Source organism: Thamnophis elegans, chromosome 2 (genome assembly GCF_009769535.1).
Source record: "Thamnophis elegans isolate rThaEle1 chromosome 2, rThaEle1.pri, whole genome shotgun sequence".
In the NCBI taxonomy this organism is placed as follows: Eukaryota; Metazoa; Chordata; class Lepidosauria; order Squamata; family Colubridae; genus Thamnophis; species Thamnophis elegans.
Window position 1 is genome coordinate 110,154,089 of NC_045542.1, and position 22,441 is coordinate 110,176,529.

A 22,441-nucleotide genomic window follows, 5' to 3' on the forward strand; every position below is an offset into this window, starting at 1 on the left:
ATTCAGGTACAGCAGCCTGGAATTGTTAGGATTAAGAAACAGTGGGCATTGGAAACACGGGTGCTCAGGAAAACTCTAAAAGTTAACTATAATAAAAGGGTGCTCAATAGAGAGGATTATTGTACGCTGCCTTACGGTTATTAAGTATGATGAAAAACAGTGCACAATTTGTACATCCTTTCTCATGTATTATAAGTGGACCTTCCAATTCTGGAAAATCGTATTTTATAAAACAAATGTTAGAACATGGTGAACATGTATTATCTGAAATGCCTCAAAATATTATATGGTTTTATAACTGTTGGCAACCTCTGTACAAAGAATTGCTTAATAAATTTCCCAATATTAAATTTGTGGAGGGGCTTCCTGACTCTTTTGAAGATGCTGAGTTGTTTCCACCAAATCAAACCAATTTAGCAGTGGTAGATGATCTCATGGCTTCTGCTGGTGAAAGTGAGCAAATAGAGAAGGCCTTCACACAGTACGTTCATCACAAAAATCTTAGCATTATTCTCATACTTCAAAACCTGTTTTTTCAGGGTAAGAAAATGAGAACAATAACTCTAAATGCAAAATATTTGGTGCTATTCCGATGCCCCCGTGACCAGATGCAAGTGGTCACATTGGCCCGTCAAATGTATCCCTCCAGCACGAGGTTCTTTTTAGAAGTGTTCCAAGATGCAACTAGCAAACCCCATGGGTATCTTTTAGTTGATCTATCTGCCACCACTCCAGAAAACTTTAGGCTGAGAACTGGGATCTATCCCCCTGATTGGCCGGTAGTTTATACTATCAAAAAGAAGGGTAAAAAGTAACTGCTGTAATTGGAGAGCCCCCAATTCATCCAGGATGTCTGAGAGGGTGCGCAGAAATTGGGGGGTTCTAAAAATCTTAGTAAAGGCCGGCCCAAAGCAGAGAAAGGCCATCTTATGCAATGCTAATAATGACCTGGTGGGGGCCATTGCTGAAATAGCTCTGAACACTTTAAAAGGTAACCTGCCTCTGAAGCCTTCACAATATCAAAATTTAAAGAGAAAGAAAGACTGTATTAAAAAGCTGAGTGATAAAAAGATCTCGCTGAAAAAGAAGAAACAGGTTATTCTTCAGTCAGGTGGTTTTATAGCTCCGTTATTGGGTGCTGCTATACCATTGCTGACTAGTCTATTAGGCCAGTAAACATGGAATATGCAGAAAAAATGTATTTGGTGCCAAAGCATCAGATGGAGCAGTTACATGGACGGGCACCTACAATAGGCACTACTACCGTTAGCCGATTGGATGATGATATGAGGACCATTCTTCAGAAAACAGATATAAGTGAAGACGACAAGATAAAACTGTACAACAACGTGTTGCAGAGATTTCTAAGGCTGACCAGACAAAATGACTCTGAGAAAGACATTCTGAAATTTATTCAAGCTCCAGAAACATTTAAACAAGATGCTGTTGTGCCGGCCCCTGCATCACCACTCTCCACCACGGATCCAACAACGCAGGAGATATTAGAGGGAGTGAGCACGCGTTACAAGAAAAATGCCTCTCTTTTGTTGAACAAAATGAAACAGCATCAAGACATTTTGGGATGGGATGATTATGGAACCATTTTATATAAGGGTACAAAGGTTCCTGGCACTAACATAGTAGACCTGGTCAAAGGGGTTTCTCAACAACGCTCGCGTACTGCAAAATATTACCCTAAGGGCTGGAACGAGTTTCTGTCGGCTATGGCAGAGATGAATGTTCCAACGGGCTTGCTAGGTTCTAATGTTGTTAAAGAGCAGCTTGAAAAGCTGAAAGAGACAGGGCCCTTTAAGTTTGTAAGTTCTACAAAATCACCCTCTGCTATGGCTGATCCTACTGTAGGCTCTGTGTCAGCTCCTAAAAATGTTCTAAATTTTGGTGACTGGCTCCATTTGTGAATAAATAAAACACTGTAAAACATGCAATACGTTTAATGTTTTGTGTTTATTTTATAATGTGCCATACATGTTTGCATACGACGGTATTGGTTACACGTGCTGGTTCTTCCAGTCTTCATATTTACTACAAACTGCTTCACCATTTGATCGTTTTTGTCATCTTTTTCAGAGTATAGCTTCAAAATATCTTCATAAGGTAATCCTCTCATGCGCTTAATTAGATAAAACAAACAATGCTGTCCACAGGTTATTGCCAGGGGGTTCTGCAGTTGAAGAGTGTGGTATGTGTATGTCTTAGCTTGCAGTTCTAAAAACCTCACGATGTCAACGGGAAAGTCAGAGCTGTCTGGCGATCTTTCGTAGGAGTCAAAAAATTCGCCATAACTGTGAGTTGGAAAGTAGAATGCTAGCCAGTGCTGCCCAGGTAAAGTCCTTGGATGCGTGTTCACAATTAGCCCGAAAGGCCTCTTTGAGATTTTTCTCTTGGGTAACAAATTGCTGGGGTATACGCCTAGAAAGAGAGCATTTCCAGACAACACCCGTAGTATCTGTATAGTGTCCATTTCTTACATGTAATCATATAGGACGTTGCGTGTGTGGCTTATTTCAATAAGATTTTCAAAGATTGCATAGAGTATCATGTTGACGGTATTGGGGAGGGGCACAGCAAATCTAATTTCCGCCCTCAGGTTGCCATTCTTGATCAGGGAATAGTGCTCTGAGCAACCTTGATCAGGGTTCAAATCAAAACAATACAATGTATAACCATTGTTAAACTCCTCACGGTTAATCAGCACAGAACGGTCTTTCATGGATTTACCGGAAGTCTGTAACAATTGCATATATTCTCTCACAAAAAGGTTATGTTCATAATCGGGTTGAAGGGGTTTTGCAGGAATTTGTTCACCGTCACAATACAGGGCGCAAAAGTTGACGTTATAGTGCTGAAAATTGAAAGGGTTTCTTTCATAATTACCACTAAATGCAGCGTTGTCCACGAAGCCGATCACTAACTGTTTAGGTAACTGCCCTAGAAATAGGTTTTCCTGATTACACACAAGACTGCCTGCAGGAATGCTGTAAACCTTCATGCCTACACGATCAATAGGGTATTTGGCGTTAGAGGTAAGCAGCGCCTCCGCATGGCCCACCCGTACACCAGGGGATACTTTTACACGTTTTACAAAGAGAGATGCGCCCAGGATCTGTACTTTGTAATTTTCATTACCATCTCTCATCAGACAGAACTCGTTTTTACTTCTTGAGAGTTTAATGCTCACATCCACACCGTTAATCAATAGCCTGTCTTGAAAAAATAGATCACTATGCAATGGTCCTAGCAGATCCCATTTACGACTTCCGGCTGTATGTCTAGCTCTCGCTCTGAAACCGGAGTTACCAGCAGCGGTCAACAGTGTGTTCTCCATGAGTGTTGCATCGTCCTTGTAAAAACCACCTGCTGAAAATTGGGTGCTCAGGGCATCTCCACCATAGTTCAGAATAAGTTCAATAATTGCTCTGTAGGCGTAGCAATGGTGACTCTGTGTAATCACGCGATCCCCTAATGTGACATCCACCTGATTGAACAATGATGCTATGGGGTAATTGACAAGGCTGACTCTTGCACCATCGTCGATATCCGTGCCATCAGCCTTTACAATTTTGCAGCTCACATACAGCAGAGTATTGTTTAAATCCGTGTAATGCTCGCCGTGTCCGGTTATAAAAAATTCCAAGGGTGCATTCGGTGTCAGCGCTGATAAAGGGGGGATCTCGATGTACGTGCAGTTTTCAATGCTTGTTTGCGTAGGTGCCAGTTGAAAAAGATCTAGCTCTGATTTGACGCATTCCTCTGAAGCCTCATGGATAAACGCCATTTTATATTAGAAGATGTTCTGTTTGTCACTGCGCTTCCTTCCTTGTGAACGTTTCCTCTTTGTATGGCGTGGCTTTTTCGCAACCTTCCTCTTTTTAGGAGGAGGCATAGGTGGTCCAACAGAACGTTTCTTCCTGATTACCGCCATACCAGACCCCTCCTGCCCCGCCCCTACAACACGTGATACAAGCCGTCCTGACACATCTCTGACAATGTTATTAGCAGCCGCTTTCATGTGAGGTTTAATGATTTCTAGGCCTCTCCTCAGTAAAGGCATCGCTTTTCGAAAAAGTCCCCGGAACAGGCCCCCTATACCGGTACCGTACATAACAGGGGCTCCTCGAAAACCCGGTAGGCCATTTCCCGCCTGTGCCCGGTAGTAGTCTACATAGGCTTGAGGGCTCCCGCACTTCTTTATCACGACCATCCTTCACTTTTCTGAGGCCTGAAATGAAGCTTGACAATCACCTTACCGTGATAAAAATGCACGTTTTTGTCCTGGTCGGTTTTGATTTCTATAGTAACGGTATCGATGTGATGTTTGCTGACTGGCACATAATGTGGACGGTCATAGGTCACAGTTATGAAATCATTGTCTTGCCCCTGCACAGGTACACAGCGTAGTAACGGCACATAGAAGTCACCTACTATCTGGAGCTCTACAATGTCTGTGTAAACATATAAGGTGTTGAATCCAGGGAACATACCTAACAGCTGTCCAAGTTCACCGCTAACCAGAATGGTATGAGGTTCATCTCCTTTAAGATTAATTTTCCGACCCACTGAATCATAATATAGGGTTGTCTTAGGTCCATCCTTGGCATTTGATATAAGTTTATTCATATCTTCTAACAGTTGTCGGATGCTGTTATAGTACCCACTTCTCAAAGAAAAATGCCATTTCTTTCTCTCATTAGCAATTTCAAAATATCCAGGAGATGTTAATGTATGCCAGCTATGCGGATATTGTATCTCTGCTAGACCTACTTCCCACGGCCCTGAAAGATCCAACGATCTCGCTAATTGAATAGTAAAATTAGAATTTTTGTTGTTGGGAAACGCAGCCGCTGATGCATTGCTGGGTAGTGTAATATAGAAACCCGACATGTCAAAGATGTTGTACTTCAGTAGCCTTAACCCAACTGTTGAACTTCTCTGGCCAACCATTCCATTTAACTAGAAATTCTCTTTGTTTACCCTTCCCTCTTTTTCGGACTATTTTTTCAATTCTATAGACACGCTCTTGGTCATTAGGTATCTTTTGCATCTCTTCTGGGTAAAAGGTTCCCTGGACGACACCCTCTGCATAATCCATTAATTTATATACAGTTCTTTCCCCTCTTGGTAGCTTTTCCTTGATAATAAATATTTCATCTGTAAAGGTTTGGTGATAACCCTTTTCAAACTTGTCCTTTAGTCTGGATATCCTAACATGATCCCCCACCTTAAAGTCTTTAAACTTTCTGACTGCTTTTAACCTTTTTCCATATAGACGTAGCCAAATGTCTTTTTCATTAGAGCAGCTTACCGTCTTGGGGGCCATCTGGATACTACGATGGTAAAAGCTATTGTAGCCCTGCATGAGAGCTGGTAACACATCCACATACCTGTGAGTATTTTTAGCTGTAAAATACCTCCATATTTTATTTTTCAGAGTGCGATTAAATCTCTCTATAACTGCTGCTTTAGTTTCACTATGTGTCACAAAGTGATGTATGCCATAACGTTCCAAAAGCATCTTCAGAGGCCTGTTTAAGAATTCTTTTCCAGCATCTGTCTGTAACTTTCTAGGAGCCCTTCCTGTTTGGAAGATGCTCTGAAACGCCTCGGCAACCCCCCGTCCAGTCTTATCAAATAAACAGACAGCCCAGGCATATTTGGATAGCACATCGATCACTGTTAAGATAAATTTCATGCCATTGTTTTCAAAGGCAAATCCTGTTAAATCCACGAGGTCTGCTTGCCACTGGCAGTCTATGCAAGATACTATTGTTGCATTCCTAGGAAAATTAATTCTTGTGGGTTTATGAAGGACGTAGGCATCTTGCCCAGACAGCCATGCTTTGACCTGTTTCAGCGTTAAGTTTTTAATGCTCTTCCGCCCCGCGTTAAATAGCGATGTTGCACCCCCATAGCTGCCCGGACTTTCTGGTCTATAATACAATTCCTTCAGTACCTTTTTATACTTCATCCTGCACCGTTAACCCGTACAATAAAACACACGTCGCTCTTTAGCATAAACCTTTTATTTGTAATTTACAACATGCTCCCACGAACTTGGTTAGCAGAATAATATCCGTCATCAGAGCTAGCATAATAGACAACCACGTCATCATCGTCCTCATCAACCTCTGTAGTTGCCGTACAGATGCAATCAACACCCCCACATGCACATCCTACAGCGTCATTGTCATCGTTTGAAAAGTCCCTTTTACCAACCCTTGGTAGCCAAATGGGGTAATCACGACTCTTCAGAATCACGGGTTTAACATCATCATTAATATCCTCAGTAAACGTGCTGGTGGTATACTTCGTAGGGCTTCGATAATACGGGAAGTCATCTGTAGCTTCTTCCTCACTGGAGATGTTTCTAGTGATATACTTCGTAGGGCTTCGATAATACGGGAAGTCGTCTGTAGCGTCTTCCTCACTGGAGGTGCTTCTAAAAATCATGTCATAGTTATATCCAGGAACCGCTTCTGTTTAAATATAAAGAATACCCCATTACTAAAACTAACCGCATTCCCCCACATCCCCTCCATTTATCATATACAATTATCATCAATACACTTAGTAAAAAAGTCTATTTAGTTTCATTTACCTATGCTCCCCTCTGCAGTTTCTTCACCAGTTGGTAAGTTTGGTGTTAAGGAGTCCTTCTTGTTATAGTCACACCCTGGAACAACACCTGGAATAATATATTAATTCATTACTTATCACAGTGATAGCTGGATTATCTCCAAACCCCCCCCCCTTCGAATATATAAAATATCTTTACTTACAACTTGCAGCTGCAATGTCTTGTGATAAGCCGCTTCTCTTGGCCGTTACCAGGCCCTGGCGACAACATACATCGCTGCCTCCGCCATCTTCATAGTCTTTCACGTTACAGCAGGACAGCCAGCAGCCATACAAAATAGGTCTGAAGAACTCTCGTTCACCACCGAACTTAGTGCAACATATTTTATGACAATCTTTCAGAACAGGCCTTCCCTCGCCCCACGGTGTAGAAGGATCTGCAAAACTCTTATTATTTCCATTGTCAGCCTGCATGTTGGGGTCTCAGAAGCCTAAGCCTTAAGTGGTTAGAAAAGCCTCAAAATTCCTTAGTCAAGGCCCTGGCACGTGATTTGGCTGTCTCTGTGCGCATGTGTACCAATATCCAGACTATGTCTGGACATATCTCCCTACCTGGATGTGCCCGGACACGTCTCTATATTGTTTATACAACCCCTGCTGTGTGTAAAGAGATGCCTTTATTTGGAATCCATTATTGTAATGTTGACAGACTCCCATTCCTGTTAATTAATTTTACTTCTAATCTTGTGTAAGCAAGCGTGTACGAGCCACAGAAGTTGCTTCCTCATTCCTTTCGCTTCTGTCTTTGTAAGATAGCTAACTCACGTACAAGAAAGTTAATTTTTCTTCGCAAATATAGTTTATTTTTTATTTTAACGTCTCTGTAAAAAAATCCCTCATGTCGGGGGCTCTCTTTGCTTGTATACTGCTTTTAAACCAGCTGTGTAAAACGCACCGATGTGAAGTTCCTCTGGCAAGTAATTATGACGTCATAATTATTCATACCGAAAGGGATTGTGGGTCTGTTGTGTTTGTCGTTACTACGTCCCCGTGTGAAAGGCCACGGGTATCACAACCGGCGGGTGCGTCTTTTGAAACCGTGCTACCGGGGATGAGGCTTTCGGGTTCACTGGGGTTTGCCTCACCATGACCTTAAAGTACTTCATTTAAAAAGGAGTTCCGGCATTTTGGGTAGGGGTGGGAGGGGTGGTTGGGGCTGAGGGTTAGGGTTAGGGTGGGGTAGTGATGTCATAAATGGGGAGGGGTTACACTGTAAACAAAAACACGTCACAAAAGGGGTGGAATCATAACAAAATACGTCACACAAAGGGGCATGGCTAAAAACATAAACAATAACAAGGGGGTGGGGCTTATAAGCCAAATTTTGGTATGTACTCCATACTACTTACGGTGTCGTAGTAGTTATGAGTGCAGTACTGCAGACTACTTCTGCTGACTGGTGGCTGACTGCAATTTGGCAGTTTGAATCTCACCAGGTTCAAGGTTGATTCAGCCTTCCAACCTTCTGAGGTGGATAAAATGAGGACCCAAATTGTTGGGGGCAATATGCTGACTCTGAAACTGCTTAGAGAGGGTTGTAAAGCACTATGAAACAGTACATACCGTATATACTCGAGTATAGGCCGACCCGAATATAAGCCGAGGCACCAAATTTTACCACAAAAAACTGGAAAAGTTATTGACTCGAGTATAAGCCTAGGGTGGGAAATGCAGCAGCTACCGGTAAATTTCAAAAATAAAAATAGATACCAATAATGTTTTTGAATATTTATTTCAAAGAAAAACAGTAAACTAGCGGTGTATTCAATGAAATACTTCACTCACCTCATGATGCTGATGTCCCGCTGTGATGATGATGTCCCGTGCAGCCGCGGGAGCGATGTCCCGCCTCCTATGACACACGGCACAGTGATTCCTATCATTGGATCACTGTACCAGAGGAGGTGGGACATCGCTATGTGGCTGCTTGCCATAACAAGGAGGAGGTGGGACATCGTTGCAGAGCGGCAGGAGGGGGAGGAAGGGGAATCGTAAGACAGCCCTGCATTACATTAGAACGTGAGGAGGGGGGATGGTGCGGTGCGCGCTGCGCGGCAAACTGACACAGAGGGAGGGGAAACTCACAGGGGCGCCGGGCCATTCACAAGTGTCACCCAGCGGCATGGCCCCGCCCCTTTTTCTCCTCCATTTAGGGCAAATTTTTCACTGACTCGAGTATAAGCCGAGGCGGCTTTTTTCAGCCCAAAAAGTGGGCTGAAAAACTAGGCTTATACTCGAGTATATACAGTAAGTCTAAGTGCTAAGTGCTATCGCTACTATGATGACATATCATTTATTGAGCATTCCTAGTTAGGCATAAATGACATTTTTGTTAACACCTATGGTACTGGGTGAAATATAACATGATTAAAAGTGCCAACTTAATTGGTCTGAATTGTCCTTTGTTTATCTCCATATGAGTCCACTTCCACACTAAATTTGCACACTGGAAAGCAACTTAAGGGAACACTGTTTTCTACAAATATTTTCAATGGTTAATCTACAAGACCAAACAGCTGCATACATTTTATCACTCAGCCAATTCACTTTAAAATATTGGTTTTCTTTGGTGCAAAATCATAAATTTCTTCTCCATACCTTTTGGTGTTGTAAATCTATGCTCTATAGAGAAAAAATTGTATTTACTTTATTAAAAATGTTATTCTGTCAAGGGTTAGGGTTTCGTTATAGTTTCTATTATATACCCGAAATTAAATGCAGATGTATTAAAGCTGATATTAAAATAACAAATTAAAAGTCTGTTTAAAATAGGTGTTTTTATACAATGTCTATCTTTCAGATTTTGACTTTAATTAAAAACAAAACTCCATAAAGAAAAATAGGCTCCACAATTCAGCAAAAAGTACAGTTCAGAAATCCAGAAAAACTACAGAGAAGGTATAAGTTATTCTCGGTTGACATCAAAGCAACTGTAGGCAATTTTTTTCAAACAAACTCAGTTATGTGGGATCATGGATCATACAGAGGAAAACAGTCTCTGAAGTAACTTGCATCCAGTTGTATGCAGCTTGAATAATAATGATCAGAACTTGCATTTTGAGAGACAGTTTAGAATAGGGGTTAAGGTATCAGGTTAGACACTGGAAGACTCTGACTTTTACACTATAACACAGCTGTGTGAGTTTGGGTCAGTTACTTTCTCTCAGCCCTAAGAAGAAGACAATGGCAAACCACTTTTGAAATTTCTGTCAAGAAAATGAAGCAATGACACACAGAAAACAAAATGAACACACACACAAATCCCTGGCATTTCACCAAGAAACAAAGTAGTAATCAATGCAATTCAATGCCTTTAGATGTGATACTATTATTTCTGAGTTCTTCTACAAATCACCATATCAGCTAATAGGTTTCTGAAGTAAATACAATGCTCAATGTAGAAAGAACTGCAATAGTCAGATCTTGAAGTCCAAGCAAGTGTATGACACATCTTTTTTTCTAGGAAAGAAGAGTAAAGCAAAGTGAATATAAGGTGTTCCTAGTGATTGCCTAAATTTGTAAAACCTCAGTCATCTAGAAGTACACCAAACACAATTCTTGCTTTTTCCTGGAATCACATTAGAAACAGGGAGACATACCACCTTTCTGCAATTATAATGCCTTACAATAAGCAATTCTGGCATTTTTGGATTCAATTGCTTTTTATTATTTACCTTCACACTCATTACTTTCTGAACACACTCAAGAATTATTACCTGTTAAAACCAACTCCAAGTCCATATTGAAAAGCACTGGAAACAAAATTAAATCCTTTAATAGGTTCAAAGAACAGTCAATAAAATCTGAACTATATTTTGGAGCTAAGAATGTTCCAAAACCAGAGTTTTCTCATTTTTTCCAGAGAATGTAGAAAGTCTCCAAAATAATAATAAAATAAAGTTAGGCCGCACCTACCTCAAGGCATATTGTTAAACGTTCTAGAAAATTCTAATAGGAAATTTTTATAATACACAAGAGAAACCAAAAAGACTCTTAAAGGAGAAATAATTCAAAAATAATGATGGGTCATCTTCTAATTACTAAACTGAAAAAGTGACTCATAAAGTGCTGAACATTTAGCTTCTGATAAGTTATATTAAAAATATAAATTTTATTCTCACTTATGAAAGAAGCATCCACTCCAATTTTTGATGAGAAATCAAATCTTCAAGCATTTGTATCATGAATATGCAGAAATATATTTAAAAGACTGTGGTATCCTCAAACATTGCATAAACGAATAATAAAGAATAAAATAACACTTTTCCAACATATGTTTCTAATCTCAACTTTGCTTAAAGATACAAATCTTTTATATATGTTCTCTACTGAAAAGAAAGAAAAAAAGAAAGAAAAACTTAAGTAGAATAAGTAACTGTCACAATTGTTCAATATCAGAAGAACCCTAACACTTGATCTTAGCCAAAAAGGAAAGAAATCTGAAAATCATACCTGATGCTTCTTGAATTTTCACTTTCAGACCTGCAAAAAAACAACAACATAATTTAATACTTATTAAAAATTTGCAGCAGATTCATATCTACATGCTAATTTACAACAACGATATTTCACTCAAAAGATCCCTGTTTTTACAGTAGTAAAGTTGCAGTAGTAAGAGTGAACAATTAAAATAGATGCTTATTGTGATAAGCTTTAAATATATGCATTTTAAAAACAAATATTACAATTAAAATTGGGATGAGTACAATTGAAGTAATACATCTAAATGTATTCTGTTCATTTTGTTTGTTTTAACTATATATATTCAACAAGACTCCTTTAGCATCAGAGTGTTAAATACCGTATACTGCTGTCCAATTCAGTAAGTAAAAGCATAATTCCAGATAGAATATATAAATAGCTATATATCTTTTTCCAGTTTTTAGTATGAATGGTGTATACTACAAAAAAGGATACATGTATAGTCTATTGAGTCTTCACTTCTTAAAAATGACACTGTTTCTTAAAAGCTCATTAAACATTGAGAGTCAATGAATGTAATTAATTATTACTATTTCCTTCATGGATAGCAGACTACATACAAGAAGTATAAAAATGAATATACACAAAGCAATACTTTAGAAAGTATTGTACTTTAGTGTACTTTTCCCTTTTATGTTAATAATGTTTCATACAGTATATAAATACCATTCACCCTAAGAAATCTTTTGATATAATTTAATGTCTTTCAAGCATTTTGTTGCATAGGCTAAGCAAGCAGCAGGATTTAATTGAGTTCCAAGCACTGAAGCGAATTGCCGGTACTCATAGCTGTCCATGGTCCTGCTGATACCAATTCAAGCAGATTACAGTCTGCTATGTAAGCAACGTCTGTTTTCTGAACTCTTCTCCTATTTCACTTTCATCATTTCTGGCAAAACCTTAAAGGCTTATGTTCAACTCACCAAGTCTCACTCTTTCCAAAATAATGCAACTATTATATAGAAGTATAATTTGAATCATACTTTTTCTATTTATTTATTATCTAATTTAAACAGCCAGGAAATTTAAACAAATTAAAAAGTAATCTAGTTCATGTAAACCAGAACCAAATTATAATTTTTTTCTGCATATTTTAAAGAAAATGTGACTTAATAAAATATAAGTTAACAAATCATTTTCCCCATTTAAAATTATTTTGATGTCAATGTAATGATCTATCTACATTTTGTTTTTCATTGTTCTAGAGACCTAATAACAAAGATACATAAGCTTGATAATCAACATCCATGTGATCTTGTTTTAAAATACCACACCCTGCTTGTACTTTGGAGTCAGCTGCCTTGTATATTTCACTTAATGAGTTTAGGGTCCAAGTTTTATTTGGATTTTATTAAAATGTATACTATCCAACATTTTACCTAGAAAATTACATTTTACCTAGAAAAATGCAACTTTCTAATTTTACTACTGAAGCAATATAATTAAATGAACAAAATCTTTTTTGGTCTTCCTGGAACTAGCAGTAGAGTTCCTATACAGCTGTTCCTGTATGGGAACAGCTTGACTTCACCATCAGAGAGTAGTCACCATCTGAGAGGGCCAAAATGGTAGTTGTATATTTTGGAAAGTCCAAATGGGAACTAATCAGGAGTAACAAGAAGAAGAATCTTATAGACTGAAAAGAAGAGGGTGAGAGTTTCAAGTAATAAGAGCAACAACGATGATTAGGTGACTGAAGGCTAAAGCATATAAAGAACGGTTGAATGAATGGTTGCTGGAATTGGGTATGTCTAGTTTAATGAAAAGGACTGGGGTTTCCTGATAGTGGTGTTCCAATAGCTAAGCAGTTATCACAAAGAAGAGGAAATCAACCTATTGTCCAAAACACCTGAAGGCAGAACAAGAAGCAATGGATGGAACTAATCAAGGAAACATAGAACTAAGAAGAAATTTCCTGATAGTTACAACAATTAATCAGTGGAACAATTTGTCTCCAAAAATTGTGAATGCTCCAACACTGGAAGCTTTTAAGAAGTAATTGAACAATGATTTGTCTGAAATGATATAGGACCTAAACAGGGGTTAGACCTGAAGACTTCCAATGTTCCTTCCAACTCTGTAGTTCTGTTAAGGTGTCCAGTTTAATAAATAAACAGTGAAGGAATGCTACTTCATTATTCTTCAGTATAATAATAGAACTTTGAAGTTCTATTATTGTCCAAGTTTCTGTCTATCAAATCTCACACGAAACAAAATCAAGGCTTGATTTCTTTGTGTTTCTCTGTCATGCTTGCTTCAACTTGTGGACTGTGCAATCTCTTCTCCAAGCCACTTCTTAATAGCTTGTTCCTTCCTTTCATACAGTACTTCCCCAAATTCAGTTCTAAATTCTGTTATACTGGGATAGCATGCTAGAAACTTGCATTGCTGTGATCCCAAGGAGACCCGAATATTTGATATTTAACATCAATTCAATGTTAATTGGAATCAGCATTGAAGGATAAATGGAAACACACTAAATTGCTGACTTTGACCAATACCTTCCTCTCTTATACCAAGAGTTGCACATGTGGAACAATGACATTATTAAAAGAAACACAATATCATAGACGAATTAATCAGTACCTGTCTCTGAAGCTTCATGAGAAGTGCAAACTGGTAATTAATGTCCTGGGAGTGAGATAAGGCAGAGATGTAATGGAAAATGTTTTAGGATAAGAAGAGATTAGTGGATGTTGAAGGGAGAAAGAAAAATGATTAAGAAAAAGGGAAGAGAAGTTTATTCTATTTTTAAACTTTATTCCTAGAAGTACCTTAGTGCCGGATTAAAATGGAACTTCTAAAATAACTTATGGGGAAACTCTTTCTCTCTGACACAGTATTTATCTATCCAAACACATACAATTCATATGGAATAGAATGACAAGTTTCATTGTTACATTACTGAATTTATAACTCAAGCAAATAAAATGGTGGCTAACCAACCCATGCACACTTTATAAAAATCAAACAATGTTTGAAATGTCAAGTTCCAAGCAAGCTATTTAGAATTCCAGGGTAGGCTTTCATAACTGGTATCAATGAAGCAGAGATGAGCTTTTCAGCAATGATCTCATTTACTTTTATCCTAAGGTTTCATTTGCAACTGTGCTACCTATAAGCAGCTGACAGATACACCACAAAGCAATTTACTCTACCACCAAAGATGTCAGCCACAACTGCTAGATAAATGTCAGGACAAAATCAACTAACCAATCACTACACCAGGGCCATTTAGCCCAAAAACCTATCACTGCTTTATCTAGAATTTTCATTATAGGATAAAACAGTGAAATCTACCTTTGGCTATTCTCTCACATTAGAGCTGAGTTATGATTAAAATAATTTTAAAAACTCCCATTCTAAACTCATAAAATTCATGGCAATCAACCTCCTATTCTCCCTTTATACTTTAGAACATTTCTAAAAATCAATACTTGAAATACACTTCTGAGAAACATTTGGAGTGGGACTGTATCTCCAGGCGCTTAATAAGCTGGGACAGAATGACCACAAATGGCTTGCGTTAAGAAACAATTCACCATGATTATGCAAACTTTTTCCTTTCTATAGAAATGACTTTTCCCCATTTCCAGAAATGGCATCAATTTTATTTTCTGGCCTATGTTGACAATTTGCTACAATCTAGTTGTCATAGAACCACATGGCAAGTGGAACTTACTGGTTTTTCTTTTATAAAAACATATCAGCGATACAATGATTACATGGTTACTGGTTTTTCTTTTATAAAAACATATCAGCGATACAATGATTACATAACAATTATTTTTTAATTGCCATAGAAGCTACTTCTATACATTCCTTAATCCACTCCTGTCCAATTTTCTACCACCTAGTTTTTGTTTTGACACTTCTCGTTTCTTCCAACTCCTTGGAGATCCCTCCAAAGAGGGATCTTGGTCTTCAACTACTACAAGCTTTTCCCATTTTCTTTTCCGTCTTTCACCATGGATCACCTGGTTCCTGACACTCTTACCCACTGCTTTCTCTCGTCCACATTCTGTCCAGTTGCCTCTTACTCCAACATGATCTTTCTAAAACAAGTTTGTCAGATCCACCAGCTTTGACTTGGCATCTTGCCGGCATTCTGTCATCAGTTGGGGGAGGGACAGGGGGAACAAATGGGCAATAAAGTTGTATACCTTTATTATGGGAAATTGGGAGGGGGAATTGACCATTGAAGGAGGACAGAGCATTTTCGAATCCAGTTTGTATTGGTGCCCTGGAATTCTGGAATCTAAGGCTGTTTGCCCCAAATGTGGACTTTGCCCAAACACCTCAGAGTTTCTCATAACATATTGTCAGTACTAGATTGGCTTTGCATGGATTGTCCATAATGGGGAGGTGTTCTGACCTCCACCCATCGAACCTGCAAATCACCCAGACACAGGCTTGGCTGTTTGCCACTCTTTAATCATGGCTTTATCAACTGCTTTGGCTGAAGACCCAGACACGACTCACATGCAAGACTAGTTGAAAATCCAACAGGCATAGATACATGAGACAGAGTATTCCAAATGGTTGTGTCTTGTAAATGACTCCTCCCCACTTCTTTACTTATATACTCTCTTGGGAGGGGCCAAGCCACAACCACCTGGGCTTAATTATCGTCTCTGAGTTTGCCTCCGCAGCTGCTGCTTCCGTTTCTACGCCCTTCTGTGTCTGGCATCAGGAACAAACTGCCTTGAGTCCTCCCCACTGCTCCATGCCTCAGGCACCTCCTTGACTTCCGGAGGCCAAACCCCCACCGTAGGGAGGAGGAACCGACCAGGTGGTTCCGCCCCAGGCGACTTATGGACCCGTTGAGGTTCCAGACGGAGCTTGGGGTCATTCCTGATACTCTCGCCCACAGTTCGGCGGAGACTCTGGCTGCCGCCTGGTATTCGGCAGCGTCGGAGTCTCTTGATCGGATTGCGCCACTACGGCCCCTCCGGGTCAGTGGATCCCGGAGGCCTCCTTGGTTTACCGAGGAGCTCCGGGAGAAGAAACGCCGGAGGAGATGCCTAGAGCACCTGTGGAGGTCCGATAAGTCCGAGGCGAACCGAGCACTTTTAACTACCTGCACCAAGGACTATGTCCGAGCATTAAGAACTGCTAAAAGATCATACATCTCTGCCTTGGTTGCGTCCGCCGAGTCACGCCCAGCCGCCCTGTTTAGGATAACCCGCTCCCTCCTTAATAGGAGGGATGCGGGAGACCCCTTGCAGGGTAGGGCTGAGGACTATGCTCAATTCCTGGCGGACAAAGTAGCTCGGTTTCGGTCGGACTTGGACTCCACCGCAGTAGATCCAGCCGAGACACAGGAGGACCACTTGGCAAACCATCTCTGGGTTGAGTTCCAGGATGTTGCCTCTGGGGATGTGGACAAGGCCATTCGAGCTGTAAGTGCCTCCACTTGTATTCTGGACCCGTGTCCCTCCTGGCTGGTTGCCAACAGCAGGGAGGTGACACATGGCTGGATCCAGGCGGTTGTGACCGCCTCCCTTCGGGAGGGGCACTTCCCCGCCGTACTTAAAACGGCGGTGGTGAGACCCCTCCTGAAGAAACCATCCTTGGATCCAGCCATTTTAAACAACTTCCGTCCTGTCTCCAACCTCCCCTTTATCGGGAAGGTTGTTGAGAAGGTGGTGGCCTTCCAGCTTCAACGGGCCTTGGAGGAAGCTAGTTATCTTGACCCCTTCCAGTCCGGCTTCAGACCTGGTTACAGCACAGAAACCGCTTTGGTCGCATTGACCGATGATCTCTGGAGGGCCAGAGATGGAGGCTATGCATCCATCCTGGTTCTCCTTGACCTCTCAGCGGCTTTCGATACCATCTACCTCAGCGGCTTTCGATACCATCTACCTCTCGGACAGGTCGCAGTCGGTGTTGGTCGGGGGGCAGAGATCGTCCCTGAGGCCCCTAACATGTGGGGTGCCGCAGGGCTCGGTCTTATCCCCCCTACTATTTAACATATACATGAAACCGCTGGGCGAGATCATTCGGAGGCACGGGATAAAATACCACCAATACGCGGACGATACGCAGCTGTATCTGTCCGCCCCGTGCCAACTCAATGAAGCGGTGGACGTGATGAGCCAGGGTCTAGAGGCCGTTAAGAACTGGATGAGCGCTAACAAACTGGTACTCAACCCGGACAAGACCGAGTGGCTGTTGTGCTTCCCTCCCAATAATTTGGCCAATGTACCAACGCTTAGGCTGGGGGGTCAAATTTTATACCCCTCAGATAGGGTCCGCAACTTAGGAGTCCTCCTGGATCCACAGCTGACTTTTGACCACCAGCTGTCAGCTGTGACCAGGGGGCATTCGCCCAGGTTCGCCTGGTCCGCCAGTTGCGGCCCTACCTAGACCGGGAGGCTCTCACAACAGTCACTCGAGCCCTTGTGATCTCTAGGCTGGAATACTGCAATGGGCTCTACATGGGGTTGCCCTTGAAGTGCATCCGGCGGCTACAGCTAGTCCAGAATGCAGCCGCGCGAGTGATAGTGGGCGCACCGCGGTTCGCCCACGTTACACCCATCCTCCGCGAGCTGCACTGGCTACCTGTTGGTCTCCGGGTGCGCTTCAGGGTACTGATGACCACCTTTAAAGCACTCCATGGTAGTGGATCTGGGTACTTGAGAGACCGCCTTCTGCCGATTACCTCCCTAAATCGACCAATTAGATCGCACAGACTGGGCCTCCTCCGAATCCCATCTGCCAGTCAATGCCGACTGGCGACCACACGGAGGAGAGCCTTTTCTGTGGCAGCTCCGACCCTGTGGAACGACCTCCCCGTTGAGATCCGTACCCTCACCACCATCCAGACCTTCCGCGCAGCCCTCAAGATCTGGCTCTCCCAGCAGGCCTGGGGATAGGTTCCTAATTTGCCCGCCCGAGTGTTTGATTGCTGAACGAAAGTTGTGTTTTTACTATTTTTTCTTTGTTCACATTCTGTTTTGTTTTTTTTTTTACGCTGCACCCCCTTCCCTTGTGGTTGTAAGCCGCCCTGAGTCCCCTCAGGGAAAAGGGCGGCCTATAAATCCCAATAAACTCTTAAACTCTTAAACTCTTAAACCTCCTGGTGGCCAACCAGCCTCTCTGGTCCCTGCACTGAGTCTGAACCCTGCCCAGGGTCCTCCACATCTTCCCTGGTGGACTCATATGGTTCCTCGCTATCCGAGTCCATCAGCAGCTCAACTGGATCCTGCTGGGCCACAACAGGAGGGCTAGGGGAAAACAGGGGTCTTAGCTTTGTATTAGCATGAGGGAATTTTAGATTCCACTTGACTCTACTGAAATCGGCATCTCTTAGTAAAATGCCATTTCACTTCAACCAAATGGAGTCGAGAGTTTTACTTCCCTAAGGAATCAGACTGGGGCAGGTTTCTTTTTATATTTTATTCCTCCAAAGCCTATATGGCAGCTTGCAGGTGATTCTAATGAGATTAGACTTTTTCTCCCTTTTTCCTTTGTAACTGCCTATCTTTCTAAACTGCACACCTGGCATTCAGATCAGCAGAGGCAGAGAGAGAGAAAAACCTTTGATCTTGACTTTTGCACAGAACAATCTCTTGTTTCAGGGTAATTTATCCTTCCACAGACACGATGACATAATGCATTGATAATCCATGGACAATGGATACAGAGATGAATATTAAACAATATTTTACAATTTATTCTCCAAATGTCTTGGAATTTTTAGGCTTCTGCAAACAATAGTTTATTTTGCAAAAAGAATTGCCACACAGAAAACAGCAATTAAAAATTAATTCTAACTAAACAAATATTCTAAAACTAGAATATTTCATTATACAGAATAAGTAAAGACATTTAAAAATGCAAATACGTATTTCCTATTAGATCCATCAGTCTCACATGTATGTATGTGACAAACATATTTTATAATTTTATAATGTCATGTCAGCACATCTGGTTAGAGAGTTGAAAAAGATACTCCAGGGCAAAAGTCTTGTTTACTGAATTTATACACACATATCTTCAAAGAATGCCCTTATTTATTTTGCAAATCTAACAAAACTCCAGAAGTAATCTTGTAGCTCAAATGACTGTAAACTATTCATTTGCTGATAAATAAAGGCATCAATAGTAATTTAGGAGACTAAGCTAAGAAACAGAAAGTTTCTAATTCACCTCTAACCATGAATCCACTAGGTAAACTAGGGCTAAGTTCAGTTGGTGCAATACAGCAAAATGATTGATATCAAACATTTTAAAGCAGGCATATTTTTTTTCATATGCTAGTACTAATTAAGGGCAGGGTGCCACCAGCGGTGGGTTGCTGCCAGCATTACTGCTGGTTTGGTGCATGCAAAAAATACTACTGGTTCGAACCGGTAGGAACCCATCACTGGGTACCACTAAAGATGTCTCATCCACATTTGAAACCACAAAGAATTACCAGCATATTGGATATTGCTGTCCATTGAATCTCCTCTCAATATCTATTAGAAGAATTATTGTATTATATTACAGGAAGTCCTCAACTTACAACTATTTATTTAGTGACTGCTGAAAGTATGACTGTGTTGAAAAAAGTGATTTATGATCAGTCATTGCACTTATATCCATTGCAGAATCCCCATGATTGTGTGATCAACATTTGGGCTCTTGGCAACCATCAAGTATTTACAATAATTGCAACATCCTTTTAATTGTCTTTTGGGACCTTCCCAGCCAGCTTCCATCAAGCAAAGTCAGTAAGGGAAGCGTGATTTGTTTAATGGTCACAGGATTCACTTAATGACTCTTTCAATTCGCTTAACGGCAAAAAGGCCATAAAATTGTTCCAGTCCCCACTATGGTCATAATTCAAGGACTACATATACTACACACACTTTTCAATATATACATTAAAGTAACTATTAATGTGGTGATTATGATGATCTTGGGATCAGGGCAGAAATAGATAAGGTATTTGAATATGTAAAAAAAGACCTCATTTTGTTTTAAATATTTAAAGGGCAGTACATGAAGTGGTGAATAGATGTGGTACTAGGAAGGATGGTTTACGTGGATATAATAGTTTGAAGAGATATAGTGAATTATTTAAGTGAAAAATTATTATCTCATGCCTTTAATTTCTTTGATTTACAAATATGTATTTTTTCCCAGTTTTGCACGATTGCTCATTCAGAATGGGAAGAGTGGAATGGTTCCAGTCTAGCTTTCCTTACTTTCATATCATCTTTATTTCCATGATACCTATTTTTTGTCTTTGAAATTACTTATGCATTTTGATGATCTCTTCAAGTCCATCTTACTACAACTAGGTCTTTGACTTCCTTGACATTTTCCATGTAACAAAGTTGATGGAAGCGCATGCTTATGCACCTGCATTTTTGACAAGCAATCATTCCACACCATAGAGTATTTTTTACCTTTGTTCCAGATTTTGCACATCTCAACACTCTTCCAGCTATACTGTAAACTGTGCTGCATTCCTTCATGCCTATTATTATTTCAATTGCAACATGATATGCAGTTTATTCAGCTAAAATGATAATAATTGGCAAAAATATGGCGCAGTATAAATATACTATATATAGCATGAATTCTTTTTTGCTAGACTTACCTCCTTCAACCTGTTCTCATAAAACTAAATTCTATAATGTGGCACAGACATTTGTGTCCTTGCTTTCATACTTACATTGTTTATTCCTTCAACATTATTCTATATGAGAGCGGTATCAATAGATATGTTCAATGCTATAAAGAATTTATAGATTATATATATTATACAGAAAAATATTGAAGTAGTTGAAGCTTTGGCAACGTGAAGCTTTCAAATCCATATTTTCAAAACAGATAAATGGCTATAATTTAAGATTTCATTCTAGCAGCTTTAGCTGTCAAACTCTAAACAAGCATCCAAATTGCTGAAGTTGCACTAATTCAGCCATAGTTTCTTCTTTTAATGATAGCATTACTACCTGCCTTTTTCTGAGAGTCGGATAATAGTGTGTGTGTGTGTGTGTGTGTGTGTGTGTGTGTGTGTGTGTGTGTGTAAATGCAGCTATTGACTAATTATGTGCCCTCCAGTCAGTGTCAACTCTTAATGATTACACAAATAGTTTTTCTTCAGGATGATCTCTATACAGTCTAGTACTTTGGTCTTCCAGTTGGACACTCATCATCTATGTAATTGAATCTATTCAGCCAGCTGCTGGTATTCGGTCTTTCTCTTTTATCTTTCTGATATCCTAGTAGTAAATAGGGAATATCTTCTGAGTAATCTTGTATTTTGACATCTCTACTAACACGATTCTCTGAAAATAAGACCCAGTCGTATTGTCTTTTGGGTTCCAAAATAAGCTTCAGGTCTTATTTTTAGGAGATATTTTACCCGCTCACCTTATGACTACTGTAACCAGGCCTCCCACACCCTGCCACCTATTGCACCACTGACTGACTGACTTCTGCAGCTGCACGTGACCAGACGCCACATGGCTTGTCATGTCAGTGCCACTGCTTGCAGCAGGAGATTGTGTAGTGTTATGTGCCATTGCATGCATGGCTGGTAGCATCGGCACAATGTGCCACATGGTGTCTGCAAGTGACCACGGAAGATGGGAAGTGGCATGACAGATGTTGGGCATGGGAGGCCTGGTTGCAGTGGTCCTAAGGGAAGTGGGTGCAGGGCACATGGGGCACTTCCATCCCCCCACTCCCGCACTAGCTTGATTTTTTCACATGTGCCTCATCCCACCTCGTACAACCAGATGATGGGCAGGGCTTAACTAGGGCTTATTTTTGGGGGACGGCTTATATTAGGCACAGACATGAAAATTAGGTTAGGGGTTGTTTTGGGGGTAGGTCATATTCTCAGGAAAACATGGTATACAAAATTTCATTATATTTAGTATATTCTATATTCATATATAATCCCAGTACAAGAATCCTCACACCACTCTGGACAAATAACAGTTCGCCCCACACACTCACACAAATTCAAGAGGCAGGTTGTTCCATTGCTTAATTGCTCTCACTGTTAGGAAATTCCTCCTTAGTGTAAATTTGGTTCTCTCACTGTGAAACTTTCAACCACTCTTTTTGAGCTTAGAAAGCTTCTTTGGAAGAATTTCATTGGTTTTTTGTGTCTACTTCAATGCCATTGTAATACTGTTTCTTCTCTCTTCTACCAAATCTTAGAAAGTTTTTTTTAGGTTGCTTCCTGGAATCTTTGTTTTTCTTGACTTTGGCTTGTCTTCTCTTCTTGGCAATTTTCAAGATTGTTCTCAATTGTTGTGACATCCAGTTTATTTGTTTTCCTGCTCCTTGGTCT

The 22,441-nt window shown here is 40.5% G+C and overlaps 1 protein-coding gene across 1 annotated transcript in view; it reads right to left on the reverse strand.

Moving 5' to 3' along the window:
• Positions 1-22,441, reverse strand: part of IQSEC1 (IQ motif and Sec7 domain ArfGEF 1) — a 327,515-nt gene that overhangs the window by 258,578 nt on the left and 46,496 nt on the right. Inside the window, 1 exon segment of the mRNA XM_032212302.1 lies at positions 11,107-11,136. Within this exon segment, the coding sequence (XP_032068193.1) occupies positions 11,107-11,136 (30 nt within the window).